At 35.6% G+C, this 20,061-nt stretch overlaps 2 protein-coding genes across 2 annotated transcripts; both read left to right on the top strand.

Annotated features, from left to right (window-relative positions):
• The first annotated feature begins 7,947 nt into the window (after positions 1-7,947).
• On the top strand, positions 7,948-14,667 carry LOC149216222 (protein NDL2-like). The gene is made up of 7 exons (XM_089392720.1): positions 7,948-8,194; positions 8,487-8,586; positions 12,072-12,139; positions 12,859-12,936; positions 13,045-13,101; positions 13,230-13,285; positions 13,775-14,667. The coding sequence occupies exons 1-7, from the start codon at positions 8,174-8,176 to the stop codon at positions 13,797-13,799; spliced, it is 405 nt and encodes a 134-aa protein (XP_089248846.1). The 5' UTR covers positions 7,948-8,173; the 3' UTR covers positions 13,800-14,667.
• Positions 14,668-14,786: 119 nt separating this feature from the next.
• Positions 14,787-15,474, top strand: LOC149216221 (putative boron transporter 2). The gene is made up of 3 exons (XM_089391167.1): positions 14,787-14,820; positions 14,918-15,055; positions 15,151-15,474. Exons 1-3 carry the CDS (start codon positions 14,791-14,793, stop codon positions 15,274-15,276), a joined length of 294 nt encoding a protein of 97 aa, XP_089247293.1. The 5' UTR covers positions 14,787-14,790; the 3' UTR covers positions 15,277-15,474.
• Positions 15,475-20,061: the final 4,587 nt, after the last annotated feature.

Raw genomic sequence — 20,061 nt, 5'->3', positions numbered from 1 at the left:
TGTTTCCTTCCCATGGTTATAATGTACTATAATTCTATTACAATGTTCAACTAAATAGGACACCCCCTTTTAAATTTTATCTTGATATGTCATTTAATTTCGAGGTATATGTTTCTACTTTGGTGGCATGGAGACATGGTATAATATAGTCGTTCATATGTGATCTTCGTATTAGTGTGAATATGCCTCTCCTCTGGAAATGTATGATTTTCTTGAGGGAAATAAATATTGGGGCAGAAAGAATTATAATTTCCCCATTTTTAGTTTCCTCGATAGTAGATCCAAGATGGACTTCTAGGATATGTGATGGCCATGTCAAAGGAGAAATATTATTTTGTTAAATATTATTTTGTTAGATGTCTCAAAGGAAGTTTTAGGAGTTTTACAGGGTCCAACAATGTTCACTTGCTATACTCCATCATTAGGGTTAGTTCCACATAGATTTCTTTTGGTTCTATTATAATGTGGCTATAATTGAGCAAGAATTAATTAATGATACTTAAGATTGCATTTCACAAGGAATATTTAATGAAACACCTTATTATAATAGATCATTGGGACTTGAATGGGAAGATATACAAGATGGGAAGATCAAAAGTGACTTCTAGTGGCTAGAGAATGTATGGTAGGAATTTTACCATTTTCCGATATAAAAAGGGACTTTAATTAGTCACTTAATTAAATAAAATAAAGGATAAATAATTAGTTCAAGGAAAATAAAATAAAACTAAATGCCACATAGATGAAGTAAAGGGGAAGACTCTAGAAAAGTATAAAGTAAAAGAAATAAAATACTTATGAAGATTAGACATCTACCTATCAACCCTTTAAAAGAATAACGATGTTATCATTTGGGATAGCTTATATTTGTTTAGTGTCTTTGTGCTAAGGTTTGGAGAACTAGGTTCTTAGCTTCAGTAGCCCAGGAGTGAACACCCTTGGGTGACTCTCAGGTGTGCTACCTGTTCTAGTTTCAGTGGAGAAGACAAAATCAATTTGCAGCAGTTTAGAGGGCTTCATCTCGGTCATTTTTTGGCTATTATGTACTAGCATATAATTTCATATGTCATGGAAATATAATAAGGATGAGGTTCGTTGCTTGTGTTTCATATCGATTTTAAGTTGCAACTTATGTTTCTTAGTTTTGTTGATAATTTCATGGTGATGATAATTACAACATAATTTTTTGAAGTGAAATCCCGAGTATTTAATGAGAATATTAAAACAAAATCTTATAATGTTCTAGATCTTCTTAATTTTTTCTTATTCATGATGTTACAATTCCAAAGGGGGAGATTTTTGGCAAAGTATTCATTGACAGTGAACGATATTCAAGGTGTTCCTGTTAGGCCCCTATACTACTAGTGTAACCCCTTATTGTTATTAGTATAACCCACTTATTATATTGATGTACCCATGTAGTGCCCATATTGTTACTATTATGCCACATAGAAGCCCACCATTGTTACTGTTGTTCCCTACAATATTATTGTTATGTAGGCTTTGATTGTATTGGGACCACTTAGACTCCTATATATAGAAAGGAGGTATTTTCATTTGTATGATCCAAAAATTGTTCATTTATGTAATGTAAAGGAGGTTTCCCCCTCGAAGAGGCTGAATTCTAAGGCGTTGATCTATCTTTTCTATCTTTTCTTGAGCTGGTTTCATAACATTTGGTATCAGAGCTTTGGATTCTAGGGTTTCGCTGCTCCAAACAGGTCATTGTGGAATATTCGCTATAACTTTTTTTCTGTGACGTTTCAGAAGTCGCAAAAAAAACCCATTTGAGAAGAATTGTCGCTGAACCTTGGGTCCAAATTTCAGATATTTTCGCGCGATATTTTCGGAGATATTATCTGTGGAAGTTGGTCTTTTTGCAGACTCCTGAATTACACTCAAAATAGGTAACCTGGGGAAAATCGTCATAACTTTCTTTCTGAGCATCGGATTGAAATTTCGTAAGAAGGTACAGAAATAAGACGGACTATAGTTTCTGTTTATATATATTTCAGAGTCAAAGGTTGAAACAGTGACATGTGGCACTTCATACAAGTTTTCTCTACTGAACTAGTCTATAATCAGGTCACTGCGGGAGATTGTGCATAACCGTTTCTTGGAGAATCCAATTTGGATCATACTTGTGGCATTGGAAAGAGGACACAGAGGGCTACTACAGGTCACAAGTTCATAACTTAAAGATCTGAAAGTACAGAGTTACCGTCGTTTCAAGGTACAGCTCCTAAAATCAAGAAAAAACAAGATGAGGAAGTTTGATGGCAAGGATCCGGTAAATTGGATACTTCAGATGGAGCAATATTTTGATATACATGGTGTACAACTGTTACAAAAGGTATGTATTGCATCTTCATATTTAGAACCAGATCAATTTTTATGGTACAAAGGGCTTTGTTCTCGTAAAAAACTTGTTACGTGGTCAATTTTCACGGAGGAAATGATAGCACATTGTGAGGATATAAAGAGAAACACCTTCTTTAGAGCAACACCACAACAATTGGAAAGAGTAAAAGGGCTTTGTGACATAGTGGAAAGCAAAATTATGGAAACCAGGAAGCATACCCCTCACAACTATAAAGATGGAAGTGTTGTTTCTCCCAGCCTTCCACAACCTACAAGGGTTACACCACAACAATTGGAAGAAAAAAGAGAAAAAGGGCTTTGTTACAATTGTGATAGCAAATGCACTAAAGGTCATAGGTGTGCTGAGAAGAAATTATTTTACATAGAATATGAAGAGGAGGAAGAAAAGCATCAAGAAACATCAAAAGAAGAGGATATACGTCAGGACACCACCCCAGAGAAAGAAGAAATGAATCAGACCATATGTTGTAAAGCATTGGCAAGAATTACCACTCCTCAAACTCTCAAGATAGAAGGACATATCAAGAAGAAAAAGGTGCAAGAAGTGAAAGATCACATCGAGAAAGAAGAAATGAATCCAACCATATCTTGTAATTCAATGGATGAAATTACCACTCCTCAAACTATCAAGATAGAAGGACACATCAAGAAGAAAAATGTTCAAGAAGTGAAAGATCACATCAAGCATCAAGAAATGAATCCGACCATATCTTGTAAAGGACTGGAAGAAATTACCGCTCCTCAAAAGATAGAAGGACATATCAAGAAGAAAAAGGTTCAAGTAGAGAAAGATCATATCGAGCATCAACAGCAAGTTCTCCAACTTTTAAAGGATAACGCCACTTCGGTGCAAAATCAAATGAAACAACAGGTAGATCAACATCATAGTGAAAAATGTTTTGATGTGAGTGATTGGGTATTTTTACTGCTACATCTCAAGCAAGCTATTTATGGGAAGGAAATGTTGGCAATACTACATGCACTTAAAAAATGGCGACCTTACCGAATGGGAAGATGCTTCAAGGATGAGGATGTGGAAGCATTGTTTTGTGCTATTTATATTATCCAACCAAATTGGATAAACGAAGCAATGGATGAAGGGAAGAAGAACGAAGAAGTATGGCCACTTATTCAAAAGTTGCAAAAGATCCCAATTCAAGCAATATTGCCAGAAATTGAAGAGGAAGGAAAACTCATATTGGAACCTGGAGCAGTCACAGAAACAAGAACCCGACAGCTACGAAATCGATCAATTTCAGAGTATCTCATCAAGTGGAAGAACTTACCCGCTGAATATTCCACATGGGAGGACAAGAATTTTATATAGAAGCATCAAGAACTACTCAAGCGTTGAGGACAACGCTTTTTGAAGGAGAGGGGCATGTTAGGCCCCTATACTACTAGTGTAACCCCTTATTGTTATTAGTATAACCCACTTATTATATTGATGTACCCATGTAGTGCCCATATTGTTACTATTATGCCACATAGAAGCCCACCATTGTTACTGTTGTTCCCTACAATATTATTGTTATGTAGGCTTTGATTGTATTGGGACCACTTAGACTCCTATATATAGAAAGGAGGTATTTTCATTTGTATGATCCAAGAATTGTTCATTTATGTAATGTAAAGGAGGTTGCCCCCTCAAAGAGGCCAAATTCTAAGGCATTGATCTATCTTTTCTATCTTTTCTTGAGCTGGTTTCATAACAGTTCCTGTTAAAGGTATAATGAACAATTGAATATGTTTAATGGAAACTTCATATTGCTACAAGTATGTTGCATTCTTCTTGTCAGAGTTATGTTGTGATGTATTCCTTGCATATGTTTTGATGCTAAGGGGCATTTTGTTGAGTTGGTTTTTTGTAGAGGTATGTGGTAGAAGTATGCTACATTTGTTGTAGGCGTTAGAGTTGAATAATTCATGACAATGTTTACATTAACTAGTTGCTTTATTGACATTGGTATATTCATGGTTTAGATGATCATTAGATATCGTTGATGTAAATATTTTAATATTTTTTGGAGGATCATTTTTTTTAATATTAAAAATTTGGAAGAATTTGGAAATGAATAGATAGAATGCAAAGACGAAAGATTTTCACTTCATTTGGCCCACATGGAATACCAAAATTCAACAAGTTATGTTGATGAAATATATTATTTTAGAAGGAAAATCAGATTAGAGAGTTGATTGAATCGTGGTGATACATAGTTTGTGAGTTACATAGTAAAAAGAGAAAGAAAAAGAGGAGCATATGTCATGCAAAAATAAGGAGAAGGAACTAGAGATAAGTATTTGTAAAGAAGACATAAACATAATTCAAAACATATATAAATACTAGGTAAACTAACACAAAATCTTTCATATATGAGGGGATTGTTGTCTCCTTGAAGTTATTAGACTGGAAAAGAGCATGATGGAGCTTGAAGTAGAAGTAGGAGCTTCGAAGAAAGTTGTAACCTACAAAACAAATTTAGGTATGACCCTCTTGTAGCTAGAATTCCACAAAAAAAGTAATGTTAAAGAGGGACTAGGTGCTTTCTAGCATGTTCTATTTTGTAAAATAATATAGATGTTGGAGCCTTTGATATTTGATGTAGTAGAGGAAGTAGGATCTTTCCTTTTCATCACAACAAGAACATAATTCGTGGTTTTTTCCCTCTATGGATTTCCACTTATATATGTTGTCCACATGTGTTGGTTTCATGTGCTAATTTTTATGTTGTCATTGAATGTCATTTACATATTAATTCTTCTTTTCATATGATTTTATGCTACTAATTTAATAGTTTATATACATACTAAAAACAAAGTAACAAAAAAATTGATGTAAATGAATGCATTATATTGATTCACCCTCTTTTAGTATAATGCATTTTCCAACACAATCCTTGCATCCCCTCTTTTGAGCTCACAAAAAAACTGATGTAAATGAATGCATTATATTTATTCAACCCTCTTTTAGTATAATGAATTTTCCTACACGATCCTTGCATCCCCTCTTTTGAGCTAGTATCATTTTTCTCACTTATGTCTCCTACATTAGGTTTTCTTGTCTAGGTTGTATCCATGACTTCCATTCTTTTGTAGATATGCCTCAACTCTAACTTTAAATCCTCATCCATTTTTTTTCTCTCCTAGTAGAATATGCATATGGAACCCTTGCTTTGTTTAGCTGTGGTGGAAAATCCCTTTGTCTTAGACCATATTTCTTTCACCTCCCATATAACCTAAGCTTTGATTCTTTGTTCCTTATCAACACTCTCAAAACCACTCCTTATCATGACTCAAGCCTTGGTCATGACTTATCCCACATGTCCGTCTGAACTTTGTGAATGGGCATTTGCATTTGACATAGGACCCTTGTCTTCAATGAATATGATTCATAATTAGATAAATCATTTATGTAGATTGTAGGGGGTTGCTTCTTGTGTCATATAAATGTGGGGATCCACACACATGGTTCCACCTCAAATTTCTGCCCTATACATCAAAGGTGAATTTTATGTGACCAATATTGATAGTTTGTGGGGGGCTTGGGTGTCTCTTGTGTCGCTGGGAGGGGAGGGATCCACATTCACTATTCCTCCTTGAAAGTTCTAATCGGATAGATTTATATCTCACTTGCACCAATTCATTGTCCCTTATGTTGGTTGGAGGGGAGGGCTCCACATTCGCTATTCCTCCTACATAGTTCTAGTTGGATAAAGATAAATCTTACTTGCACCAATTTAGTCATTACAATGAGCTGTCTTGCATGAAGTTCAAGCTATTTTATGTTTTTTTCGTAGTCCTAGAAACTAGACCATCAAATAGAGATTTTAACATGGTCAAGCTATCTTATGTTTTTTTCTTAATCCTAGAAACTAGAGCATCAGATAGAGATTTTAACATGGTCATTTTTTTTTGGCAGTATTGCGAGTAGAGGTAGAAAGGTCATTATTCAATCAAATTCAGTTCTATTAAAAGAGGATTTCACAATCACCGATATTCTTGGAGTGTTTCCCCTCTTTGATTCTTTATTGATGGTGGGGCTTGTAGCTCACATGAATATATTGAGTGTAGTGTTTCCCCTCTTCGACTCTTCGTTGATGGTGGGGCATGTAACTTACACGAATATTTACCAAGAAAGGAAAATATCTTATAAGAGAAAGGGGAGGTTTATAGAAGCTAATTACAACAGTCATAAAAAATATCACACACGCCTAACAGAATAGAATAGATATTTCATAGTAAATATTCACAAGAAGTGGGGCATGTAACTCACATGAATATCTACCAAGAAAGGAAAATATCCTATAAGAGAATGGGGAGGTATGGTATTTTATAGAGGCCCTCTCACGGTAGTCCCAAAAAAGAACACACATGCCTAACAAAATAGATATTTCATAGTAACTACTTACAAGAAGTGGGGCACGTAACTCACACAAATACTTACCAAGGAAAATATCCTATAAGATAAAGGGGAGGTATTTTCCAAAAGCCCTCTCAATAGTCCGAAAAAAGAACACACATGCCTAACAAGATAGATATTATATAGTAAATATTTATGAGAAGTGGGGCATGTAACTCACATGAATATCTACAAGGAAAAGAAAATATTCTATAAGAGAAAAGGAAGGTATTTTCCAGAAACCCTCTCACTAATTAATTACAAGCAATCTCAAAAGCCCTCTCATTGATTAATTAGAGTGATCCCCAAAAAGGACACACATGCCTAACAAAATATATATTCCATAGTAAATATTTACAAGGAGTGGGGCATGTAAGTCACATGAATATTTACCAATAAAGGAAAATATCCTATAAGAGAAAGGGGAGGTATTTTCTAGATGCCCTCTCACTAACTAATTACAAAAAGCAATCCTCTCACATAAGAGTCCCAAAAAAAGGGACACATAGGCATAACAAAATAGATATTCCATAGTAAACATTTACAAGGAGTTGTTCCTCTTGTGAAAGAAAAAAAATTGATATTTCATAGTAAACATTTACATGGCCCTTCATTAGATTACTCTATGTAATACTTGATTTTTTATTTTTTTTGTTGGGAAATTTGAACATTGAATCTCATGGTTTACATCATACTTCATAATATTTGAATTTGTATGGCATTTATATTAAAATATGTTTTAAAAGTTTGATAAAAATATGATAGAAATAAATATTAATATTTTTTTTTTATTATTAAAATATAATAATTATATTTTTTTGTTTTTTAACCATTAATGTATATATATATGTTCAAGGTTGATTTTAGGGGCGAATAATAGCCCAAAGGCGAAATTTAAGACTTTTTATATTTTAATAGGGCGAATTTTTAAATAAAATAATATTTTTTTTTTTTATATAATTAGCCCATATTTTATTTAAAAATTAATTTATTTTTTTATTTTAGCCCAGGGCGGATAAACTAACCGAATCGAATTTGATCAAAATCGCCCCATTTTGATATTTGCGGAATCGTATTTGATCAAAATCGCCCCCATTTTGATATTTGCTCCTGGTTTGGGAGAGCAAAATCGCCATTTTTGATTTACAGTTTGGGTTTTCTGGTTTGGGAGTGGTTTGTGAGGGTCGATTTAGTCCCGGGAGTGGTTTGTGAGGGTCGATTTGGTCCTGGGATGTTAGATTTGTTTTGAAATGGAGGGCGGGGCTTAATTTGTTTTCAAATGGAGGGCGGCTCCCTGTTTTGACGGATTCAGCCCGCTGTTTTGGTGTAACGGATTCAGCCCGCTGTTTTGGTGTATATGGCTCCAGCGGCTCTGTTTCTGTGGATGTCGAAATGATTCCTTGGGGTGGGCAGGTAAATGCACTGTGCAGGTTTTTCATTGAGATAAAAATGCCCTGCTAATTGGATCTCAGTTTGCATTCACCTTCATATTCGGTTCTGTAGAGATTATGTACAGGCATTGAGGAAAATTGCGAGACATTGTGCTGGGTGTCCTAAATTTTGTCTGTGAATGCCTTTTATGGGTTTGGCTTTGTTGTGTGTCAGACCAGCATTGCCACTTGGGGGTTTCTTTTAACTTTTGAACCGTTTTGCCTGCAAATGTGTCTTGGCTTACATTATTGTAATGGTGTGACTTTGAATGCAGGAGCATGTTGTGCAGACTAGCCATGGGCCAATCTCTGTTTTTGTATGCGGAGACCAGGAGAAGCCTGCCCTTGTTACTTATTCGGATGTTGCCTTGAACTGTGAGTTTCATCTCTGTATCTTATTGACATGATTCTTAGCGTCTTGCAGATTGATTACGTCAGTCATTTCACGCAAAGGCAATGTTTGCGCAATTTGCATGATGGTTGTGCTTTGCTGGTAGCCCTGTATAAGTTATTGAGCCCACCGTGGGCATTTGTCATGGTAGCTTCTATTCTATTATTTGAGATAATCTGAAGCAATGATGAAATTTCCATATGTTCTGTTGCATTCGAAAAAATGACTCTGTAAACAGGGATCATCATTTGTATATTGGTGATCAACTTACGATCTCGATACATTTCCATGCCCACCATCTCTATGCCGATTTCAGGTTTGATTAATTCCTCAAATTTCCTATCATGGTGGACATGGAGTGAATCTTAGACTATATTGTACTTGTTCAATCAGCATGCTCAAAATCACTTTGTAGTTTGCCCTGATAGCATCCTGGTGTAGCAAACTCTTGATGACACCTCATTTTCGCAAGTGTCTCTTGCATTTTTTTCCATTTATGAAATCATTTGCTTTTATTGATTGCCGCCCTCTTGGTGTTTCCTTTTATCTTCAACGATACTGTTAATGCATTCAGACATGCAATGTGCATTCTGGGCTAATGAGTGAAATTATTGAACTTACTTCTTTAAAGCAGTATTTCACACCAACAAGTTTTTGTGCATTCTGGGCTAATGAGTGAAATTATTGAACTTACTTCTTTAAAGCAGTATTTCACACCAACAAGTTTTTGCTAATCTGGCAAGCAATGAGTGGAAATATGTTGATGGGCTGATGCCATTTCTGTGGTTATTGTAACATCTTCTTTTTCTTCCACAGCAATACATTACATTGATGGAATAAGAATTTTGAAGTTTTGTAAATTAATAAAATCAATTGATTGACAGAACCTTGTGATTAACCGTGTAATTTGTATACTAAATTATTTGTCGTTACTAACTGGTCCGGCATCTATTTGTTTCTTGAACAGACATGTCATGCTTTCAAGGGTTGTTCTTCTTCCCTGAGGCTGCTTCGTTATTCTTTCACAATTTCTGTATCTATCATATTGATGCACCTGGACATTAGCCTCATGATAGATATTAGCCTCATGCTGATCGTGTTTTTGCAGGTGATGATGAATTTGCTTTACTTTTATGGCATGTGTGGAATTCCAATACATCTCTATGCCGATTTCAGGTTTGATTAATTCCTCAAATTTCCTATCATGGTGGACATGGAGTGAATCTTAGACTATATTGTATTTGTTCAATCAGCATGCTCAAAATCACTTTGTAGTTTGCCCTGATAGCATCCTGGTGTAGCAAACTCTTGATGACACCTCATTTTCGCAAGTGTCTCTTGCATTTTTTTCCATTTATGAAATCATTTGCTTTTATTGATTGCCGCCCTCTTGGTGTTTCCTTTTCTCTTCAACGATACTGTTAATGCATTCAGACATGCAATGTGCATTCTGGGCTAATGAGTGAAATTATTGAACTTACTTCTTTAAAGCAGTATTTCACACCAACAAGTTTTTGCTAATCTGGCAAGCAATGAGTGGAAATATGTTGATGGGCTGATGCCATTTCTGTGGTTATTGTAACATCTTCTTTTTCTTCCACAGCAATACATTACATTGATGGAATAAGAATTTTGAAGTTTTGTAAATTAATAAAATCAATTGATTGACAGAACCTTGTGATTAACCGTGTAATTTGTATACTAAATTATTTGTCGTTACTAACTGGTCCGGCATCTATTTGTTTCTTGAACAGACATGTCATGCTTTCAAGGGTTGTTCTTCTTCCCTGAGGCTGCTTCGTTATTCTTTCACAATTTCTGTATCTATCATATTGATGCACCTGGACATTAGCCTCATGATAGATATTAGCCTCATGCTGATCGTGTTTTTGCAGGTGATGATGAATTTGCTTTACTTTTATGGCATGTGTGGAATTCCAATACATCTCTATGCCGATTTCAGGTTTGATTAATTCCTCAAATTTCCTATCATGGTGGACATGGAGTGAATCTTAGACTATATTGTATTTGTTCAATCAGCATGCTCAAAATCACTTTGTAGTTTGCCCTGATAGCATCCTGGTGTAGCAAACTCTTGATGACACCTCATTTTCGCAAGTGTCTCTTGCATTTTTTTCCATTTATGAAATCATTTGCTTTTATTGATTGCCGCCCTCTTGGTGTTTCCTTTTCTCTTCAACGATACTGTTAATGCATTCAGACATGCAATGTGCATTCTGGGCTAATGAGTGAAATTATTGAACTTACTTCTTTAAAGCAGTATTTCACACCAACAAGTTTTTGCTAATCTGGCAAGCAATGAGTGGAAATATGTTGATGGGCTGATGCCATTTCTGTGGTTATTGTAACATCTTCTTTTTCTTCCACAGCAATACATTACATTGATGGAATAAGAATTTTGAAGTTTTGTAAATTAATAAAATCAATTGATTGACAGAACCTTGTGATTAACCGTGTAATTTGTATACTAAATTATTTGTCGTTACTAACTGGTCCAGCATCTATTTGTTTCTTGAACAGACATGTCATGCTTTCAAGGGTTGTTCTTCTTCCCTGAGGCTGCTTCGTTATTCTTTCACAATTTCTGTATCTATCATATTGATGCACCTGGACATTAGCCTCATGATAGATATTAGCCTCATGCTGATCGTGTTTTTGTAGGTGATGATGAATTTGCTTTACTTTTATGGCATGTGTGGAATTCCAATACATCTCTATGCCGATTACAGGTTTGATTAATTCCTCAAATTTCCTATCATGGTGGACATGGAGTGAATCTTAGACTATATTGTATTTGTTCAATCAGCATGCTCAAAATCACTTTGTAGTTTGCCCTGATAGCATCCTGGTGTAGCAAACTCTTGATGACACCTCATTTTCGCAAGTGTCTCTTGCATTTTTTTCCATTTATGAAATCATTTGCTTTTATTGATTGCCGCCCTCTTGGTGTTTCCTTTTCTCTTCAACGATACTGTTAATGCATTCAGACATGCAATGTGCATTCTGGGCTAATGAGTGAAATTATTGAACTTACTTCTTTAAAGCAGTATTTCACACCAACAAGTTTTTGCTAATCTGGCAAGCAATGAGTGGAAATATGTTGATGGGCTGATGCCATTTCTGTGGTTATTGTAACATCTTCTTTTTCTTCCACAACAATACATTACATTGATGGAATAAGAATTTTGAAGTTTTGTAAATTAATAAAATCAATTGATTGACAGAACCTTGTGATTAACCGTGTAATTTGTATACTAAATTATTTGTCGTTACTAACTGGTTCGGCATCTATTTGTTTCTTGAACAGACATGTCATGCTTTCAAGGGTTGTTCTTCTTCCCTGAGGCTGCTTCGTTATTCTTTCACAATTTCTGTATCTATCATATTGATGCACCTGGACATTAGCCTCATGATAGATATTAGCCTCATGCTGATCGTGTTTTTGCAGGTGATGATGAATTTGCTTTACTTTTATGGCATGTGTGGAATTCCAATACATCTCTATGCCGATTTCAGGTTTGATTAATTCCTCAAATTTCCTATCATGGTGGACATGGAGTGAATCTTAGACTATATTGTATTTGTTCAATCAGCATGCTCAAAATCACTTTGTAGTTTGCCCTGATAGCATCCTGGTGTAGCAAACTATTGATGACACCTCATTTTCGCAAGTGTCTCTTGCATTTTTTTCCATTTATGAAATCATTTGCTTTTATTGATTGCCGCCCTCTTGGTGTTTCCTTTTCTCTTCAACGATACTGTTAATGCATTCAGACATGCAATGTGCATTCTGGGCTAATGAGTGAAATTATTGAACTTACTTCTTTAAAGCAGTATTTCACACCAACAAGTTTTTGCTAATCTGGCAAGCAATGAGTGGAAATATGTTGATGGGCTGATGCCATTTCTGTGGTTATTGTAACATCTTCTTTTTCTTCCACAGCAATACATTACATTGATGGAATAAGAATTTTGAAGTTTTGTAAATTAATAAAATCAATTGATTGACAGAACCTTGTGATTAACCGTGTAATTTGTATACTAAATTATTTGTCGTTACTAACTGGTCCGGCATCTATTTGTTTCGTGAACAGACATGTCATGCTTTCAAGGGTTGTTCTTCTTCCCTGAGGCTGCTTCGTTATTCTTTCACAATTTTTGTATCTATCATATTGATGCACCTGGACATTAGCCTCATGATAGATATTAGCCTCATGCTGATCGTGTTTTTGCAGGTGATGATGAATTTGCTTTACTTTTATGGCATGTGTGGAATTGTCAAAGAAAGTTTACTTCAACGGTATTTTAGCCAGGTAATTTAAATAATCCACTGCTTTCGTTTCTTTTTTCATGGGGTTTCCAACCCTGTTTTCATTCTGATTATTCTGTTTACACTGTTGGAACCATTGTGGGTATGGCAGGAAGTGCGCTGCAATATACAAGGCTTGGAGTCTGATATTGTGCAGGCTTGCAGAAGGGTAAGCATCCTTTGCACTGAAATATGTACTTTATGGAATTGGGTTTCAAGGTATCTGACTGTGTGGATTTCATCTTATTTACCCTTTGTTGTGGAATACTCTCTAAATTCCGATGGTTGTGTACACAGCCGCTGGATGAGAGGCAGAGCAGTAATGTTATGCGCTTTATGCAAGTGATGAGTCAGTAAGTTTCAAATTTGTGAAATAATTTCTTATGTTTTGAGAAGCAGTTTTAGGTTTGAAATTGCTGATCGAATTCCCATTGGAGATTTCTCCATATTCTACGAACTTCCTGTAGAAGAGGCTTGAGAATTTTCTGTCAATTCATTGATGGTTTGCCTTCAGTGAATGCTAGGTGTCCCTGTGAATAACGTGTGTTTTGTTTTTTCATTTTTCTTCTAAGAAAACTGATATTTTTTTGCCTTAGAAGAAAATCATCTACTTTTTCATATTGAAAATAAAAAAATATACATTACATAGATTTCACCTGAAGTTTATAAAAAAACAACATCATATAAGCTGTCCATTGGTCTGAATAAAACTAGTAAAAGATATGTCTCCAAGGTAGCACCTTCCATCAAAAAGTTGATACCATGAGCTCCCTGGCCCATCACACCTGTTTTTGGATAGACAATCTGCAACTTGGTTCTAATCCCTCGTCGCATGCTGGCAGGAGCAAGACTGAAAGTGAGTCTTGAGGCCCGTATCAATCCAGCATTCCAGTGTTTCAATGAGATAATACGCCATAATCAAAGAGAAGATCCACAAGGAGAGGCGGTTAAGAAATCATGGCTTCAACTAGACACAATGTTGTGAAAAGTCAAAGACTTGTGGAGGGTAAGAAGACAAATTGCACTGTTGCTAAAGAATTAGTAAAGCTTTTGGCGCACAATGAAGATGTGCAGTGCATTATAAGTTTTACTATTGCAGATCATATTGGTCCTCAAATTAGAAGTTTGATTAGTTCTTGTAAGATTTGGACTAGGATTCTCTAACAGAACAAGGATTCTCTATTCTAGGAAATGACTGTATGCATTTTAAATGATTGGTTGTGTATATCACTGTTTATACGATACGTATTCAGGATGTGCAAGATCAATTTGGAGCAGTTGATGATAGAATTGATCCTAAAGTTCGTAGTGCCACTGTTCCAATGGTTGAAAAAAATGTTTCAGCCATTTGTGACCAGTGTGAATGCCACTGATAAATTGGCTAACTTTCTTGGTGGAATGTTACTGCAGAAAGAACATTGTTGGAACAGATTCACTTAAAAGAGTGTATACCGAGCACTTACACTGAAATCACTAAGAAGAAAGGGAAGAAGTCTGCATAGAAAAGTTTAAAGGAAACTTCACAAAAAACCCTTGAAAAATGATGTTGTATCAAGCAGGGCCATTATTGCAGAGATTGTGTCAAGGCCCATTACCACAGTAAATATATATTATTTAGAACTATGTTGTAATTTTTGTCAGGGTTCATGTTTAGGTTCAACTATCACTGGCTACCCTATTCTGGAAGAGCTTTTGCTCTCCTGAAGACATCTTGATCTAACTCTTCATTCTTTGTTTTCACCTCAATAAAAAATCTCTAGTGGATTCATAAATTTTCCTTTTATTGTGACAGACTATTTTATGTGGTATTGTTGGCATACCTCCTTCAAATGGTGTTATTCCTGAATATCCAATGCACATGAAAGGCTTAGCTACCCTCAAACATCAGGTACTAATATATTGGAATTATCAATTGCAGCTTCTCAGGGAAAAGACACAATTCAGACATTTTATAGACGAGTAACTTACAAGTACTTTTGTTACAGTTGGTGCTTAGCAAGTTAGTGACAACAATCTGGAAAAGTATGCAGAAAAATTCAACCTTAGGGCAATTATACAGAAACATGCAAGAAGCCTATGAGCAAATGCAGACCCCAATGGTTTATCAGCCTCCACCTGCCTTGGTAATGGTCTTATTTTTGAGTTTGGGTGTTTAATTTTATCTAATTTTCCTCTCCCTTTATTTATTTGTCTTGTCATGTCCCAACCATTTATGCAGGCACTTAAGGAATTGAAAGAGACCACAATTCAGTTGGCCGCAAGTACTGGGAATATGGATGCCCAGTTGATGAATCAATTTTTAATGTTGACAAGGACGTGGATGGCCTGCTTCCTGTTGAGGTGAAAGAACAACAATTGAGTAATTTGTTGCAATCTCTGATGGCGGTTGGCTGCCTTGCAGTAATGCCCATGATTAGAAAGATCCCAACTTCTATGCTTTGGGGTTACTTTGCCTTCATAAACTTGTGTTATTGGTCTGTTTTCCCATCGGGAAAATCAATAATGCAAGGTCAAATCAGTTGTGAATGATTGATGGCATAATGAAAAGGTGAACCTTTACTCAAAAAAATAATAATAGATCATTTTTTATAAATGTAGCTTTAGAATGATCTTGCTTTGAAGTAGAGACTAAAATCAAGGAAATGATAGGAAGCCTACAATGCTGGATTAGTGCTTAGTTCAAATAAGCATGACAATGAGAGGCCTTTTGAACATGATTGTGAGGTTATTGTTGATTCAAATATTTTTTCAGCAGAAAAATAAAGCATGGAGTGAACATTTAGTGCACAAATATCCCCTGTTTTAATGGATGACTAAAACCAGGAGGCCTTACAACCATATATGTAAAGTCAAGTCAATGGTTCTACATGGTTCAGTCATTTAATATACTCAAAACTTTAGCCCAAAAATTAATACAATATAAGTCTGCTCTAGAATACAACAGAAGCAAAATAGATCACATATATGCCCTTCCCACACTCATTTCTTCTGCTAATTTTGGACACTGACTACCATTTCAGTTCTGGGCATTTTTGTGGTATTGATGTTTGGCCCAACGGATACCAGCCGAAGTCCCTTCCTTCACCATTTTGGCCCCAGCAGACGCCGCACATTTCATCTTCTTGTTAGTTGTTATAATCTGCTAATCTGGTCAAGACCACAAACTTGTTTTTCTGTGCTGTGTCCTGGTCATTGTATGAATAATCCCACTGCTTAGGCCCATGTAAGCCCAAATGAATTTCTACGCTCATTGGAAGCCATTAATGCAATCAAATACTGTTCACACAGCGCTTCAATATTTCTAAAATAGTTAAATTGATGTTCACTAGAAGTGTAACAGAGGAACTGAAACTATGAACAGGTTGGACAATCATTGTTGATTCAAATATAACAAAAGATATAATTAATGTTTCTAGAGTAGAAGATACATTTGAGTGGAATTGTCCTTAGCTCAATTGTAATCGCAGCGCTATGTCTTTATTTAAATTCAGTGACTGCAAAAAAATATAATGGGTGTGGATGGTTTCTAAGGTTGAAAAGGAGATGTCAATATGGTGTAATAGATGGTTATCATCAAGGGGGATAAGTTAGTGCTGGTGAAATCCCTACTTGAAGCCATCCCTGTGAGCAAATGCAGACCCCAATGGTTTATCATCCTCCACCTGCCTTGGTAATGGTCTAATTTTTGAGTTTGGGTGTTTCATTTTATCTAATTTTCCTCTCCCTTTATTTATTTGTCTTGTCATGTCCCAACCATTTATGCATGCACTTAAGGAATTGAAAGAGAGTACTTTGAGACATTTGAGAAGGAAAGGGCCAGTGAACTAGGTTTCTTTGGTTTTTAGTGCATTTGTTTGCATTCTATATTTGTAGAGATTACATCTCAGATTAAACTTTGAGTTGGGCTCATGCTATGGCCATCAAAGCATTTGAATGCTGGGGGTTTTACACCCCTTTAAAGTTTTGCAGCGATCTTTTGATTAGATCTTCAATGTAAGACTTCACGGAAGTCAAAAACTGGCAGGCAGAAAAAGTCCTGCATGCTGTACTGACAATGAGATGTCTAGGGTAGTTTAAAATAACTTCTTGTTTCTTTTGAATAAATCTTCTTGTAATACTACATAGGCCACTCAGTTTTGGTGATATTTTCAGTGCTTTGTTTAGTTATGTGAATTCGTTAGATGCAAAACAAGTATTGGTTAATTTCATGAAAACCAATCTGCAGAATTGGAAATGTAAGCATATGTGCATGAATGTAGTAGAGAAAGGGGTACTGTTCTAATTGAAGTGGGAGTGAAAGAGACCTTTTGAAAATGTTATTGTTTCAAGCAGTTGGAACGGTATCAGTAGGAATCAGTATGTAGAAATTAAACAAAATAAATGGGAATCAAGGCGAATCAAGCATTGTATTGCATATCAAATCTAATAAATTACCAATGATTCTACAGCTCTGGTTAAGTACTCAATAGTGCTTCCAAGGTTGCAGAACTTCAATCTACAGTCATAGATATTGAATGGGTGTTTGCAGTTATATTGTTCCTCTGCCAAGAACTCTGCTCTTTTGGACCTCAATTCCCCTCAAATAAAAAAGTTCTGTTTAATTGGAACTTATTTACATCCTAACATGCAGGTCGATTGCCCACGGGGCTTTGGATTGACGGTGAATGGGTGCGATGTTAAGGCACTCCTTGCGATAGGTCATCGGTTCAAATCCCCCGTGGGTACTTAGGTTAGTCTAAACTAGAAAAAAAACATGCAGGTCGATTTCTCCAAGAGAATGTACCTGGGCAACAAATGATATCCAAGTTGAAATCTTAACAATGGAATTAACTAATTATTTTCAATCAATTTCCTTCATTGTTGCTAGTTGATTTTTCCTGGGATTATCGACATCTCATTTATTGGGTTCACCTCACCCTGATTTGAACTTCTTTCATTTGAATCAACTTCATCTCTGGTTAGAACATTTTTTGATTGATTTCATTTTCCAACAAATGTGGTATTTAAGTTACTTTCTTCTTGCAAGTCGATTTTACCGTTATTAGTACACTGCTAGTAGATTTGTTTGACATGATCATTTTCTTCAATTTCAGGGTCGACTAGCTTAATGATAGTGTCCTTTTGCTTCAGCTCATGTTCATTCATCAGTTCTCAATTGATTCTCTCTGTGTTCAAAATGGATTCAAGTAGCTTAGGAATTACATCGATTTCCATGTTCATTCATCAGTTCTCAACTGATTCTCTTTGTGTTCAATGGATTCAAGTAGCTTGGAAATCACATCAATTTCCTTTTATATTGTATTAAAATGTACAGGAATGTCATAGTGGAATTGCTTTCCACAACAATACTTCTTTGTAACTATGGACTTTATCTCAACTCAACTGGATTTCATTTCTAACAAGAGATTTCCTTAATAAATTCCTCTTGACAAATTTTTCTGTTATAAAACTTTGCAAAAGCATACCCTTGGTATAGCTCACTACACAAGAAAATTCATATTTGAAGCATAATTCTTATACTTGCAACTTTCATTTCTCTGTATAGACTTTCTAGAAAATAAATTGCGTGTAAAGAGTCTATATTCCACTCTTGGATTCATTTTGTTCGAGAGTTATGTGAAGGACTAACGAACCTAGTAGTCACAGGACGAAACAAACCCTGAGGCATTAAAAATTTGTACATGGGTTCACATTTGCTCCCGTTATGGTCCTTACAGAGAGTGCATTGAAGGTAGGTATGTTGCAGTTGGTAGAATATGACGAATGTGCTCCCTTCATGTTCTCTAAGACGACAACTTACAATTATTTGACAATTTCCTCATCCAAATGATTTTGAATGAGTAATTTCATCTAAATTTAACTGATTTTCAAACTGGGATTTAGTCTTCTTAATTTAACAGATTTTCAAACTGAGATTTAGTCAGTGTTATTGAGGAGTGAAATAGAAACTGATTTTCTCTTGCAGAGAATAACAAGGATTGGTGTGAGCTTATACTCTGCCTTATAGACCTTCAAATACAAATAAGCTCTTGTATCCCTATTTCAATCACATAATTTAAATGAATATAATGTCATTTTATTAGAAAAATGCAATGAGTATGAAATAGATCATCAGAATGGCCACTGTAGCCCAGGCTGGTGAGAACTTGAGTATTTTATATCTGACTAAACACATGCACATGAAAAGAAACATCACCTGACACAGACATGAACAGGACAGAATCTAGATATCAGAATTTTGGGGAAAAACAATTGCGCCTTAATAGAGAGCTTCTTATCCTACACCACACATTTCACTCTTTCAAGGTGGAGTTACAAACTGAACATGCAATGACTGAGCTGCATGGTCACCAAAGTTGTAACACACCCAAAAAAACAATGCTTCATATCGGCTTCTCAATTATGTGTGTTTAGCATTAGTGATATAGTCTCTTCTGAACTTTTATTTCAAGTAGAAATTTGATTAAATTTCAGAAGTGCAAGAAATCACAGAAAACCCTCCGGCAGTAAATTGATAGGAGAAATGAGAAATCTTCAAAAAAACCTGGAAGCTGTCTTGTTCATATTGTCCTGGACTTTTCAGCCAAGTTAATATATCTGTAAAGAATACTATTTTATCCTAAGAAAAGATTGACACTTTGTTTATCACCAGATGAAAATAAATTAGAAGCAAAACATCAGGTTGGTGACAAATCCAAAACAAGTTGCAACACTGTAACCCAATCTGCAAAACATCAAAAAACTGATTGTCCCAGAGTGGGATGCACTATGGGAAGCTGTGTTGTCCCATCTTTTACTAGTGTCAGCTTCATAGCACCTGCTTCCATTTCCAGCAGCTCTGTCTTTAAGAGAGCATCGACCTCTATCTTGATAGTGTTGTCATCAAGAGATTTGTAGCTGACTTCCATTTTTAATCTTTATGGCAGCTGTTTATAGTCCTGTAGGACTGAAAGTATGGATGTTGCAAAGCTTCATTAGCTGTTATTCTTTTGTTTCCATCCACTTGTAACATTTGTTTCAGCAAATCCACACCTTCTAGACACCCAACATTTTTAACAAATCTTGTGAGGGATGGGAAAGGCTTTCCCGGATTTGGAAATATGATATCCAACTGCTCCTTTACAGATTG

The sequence above is a fragment of the Pinus tabuliformis genome, chromosome 1_1, assembly GCF_031772625.1.
Source record: "Pinus tabuliformis cultivar Carrire ecotype Pingquan chromosome 1_1, CPIR1, whole genome shotgun sequence".
In the NCBI taxonomy this organism is placed as follows: domain Eukaryota; kingdom Viridiplantae; phylum Streptophyta; class Pinopsida; order Pinales; family Pinaceae; genus Pinus; species Pinus tabuliformis.
The sequence above is the reverse complement of the archived record's forward strand: the minus strand, read 5'-3'. Positions and strand labels throughout refer to the sequence as shown.

What these genes read in the sequence shown, in the direction of transcription:
- LOC149216222 (XM_089392720.1), top strand. Translation starts at nt 8,174, where the DNA reads ATGATTCCTTGGGGTGGGCAG. An exon ending in TGATTCCTTGGGGTGGGCAG is followed by an intron (nt 8,195 to 8,486) that starts GTAAATGCACTG and finishes CTTTGAATGCAG; the next exon opens with GAGCATGTTGTGCAGACTAG. An exon ending in TTGTGCAGGCTTGCAGAAGG is followed by an intron (nt 13,102 to 13,229) that starts GTAAGCATCCTT and finishes TTGTGTACACAG; the next exon opens with CCGCTGGATGAGAGGCAGAG.
- LOC149216221 (XM_089391167.1), top strand. Translation starts at nt 14,791, where the DNA reads ATGAAAGGCTTAGCTACCCTCAAACATCAG. An exon ending in TAGCTACCCTCAAACATCAG is followed by an intron (nt 14,821 to 14,917) that starts GTACTAATATAT and finishes CTTTTGTTACAG; the next exon opens with TTGGTGCTTAGCAAGTTAGT. An exon ending in ATCAGCCTCCACCTGCCTTG is followed by an intron (nt 15,056 to 15,150) that starts GTAATGGTCTTA and finishes CCATTTATGCAG; the next exon opens with GCACTTAAGGAATTGAAAGA.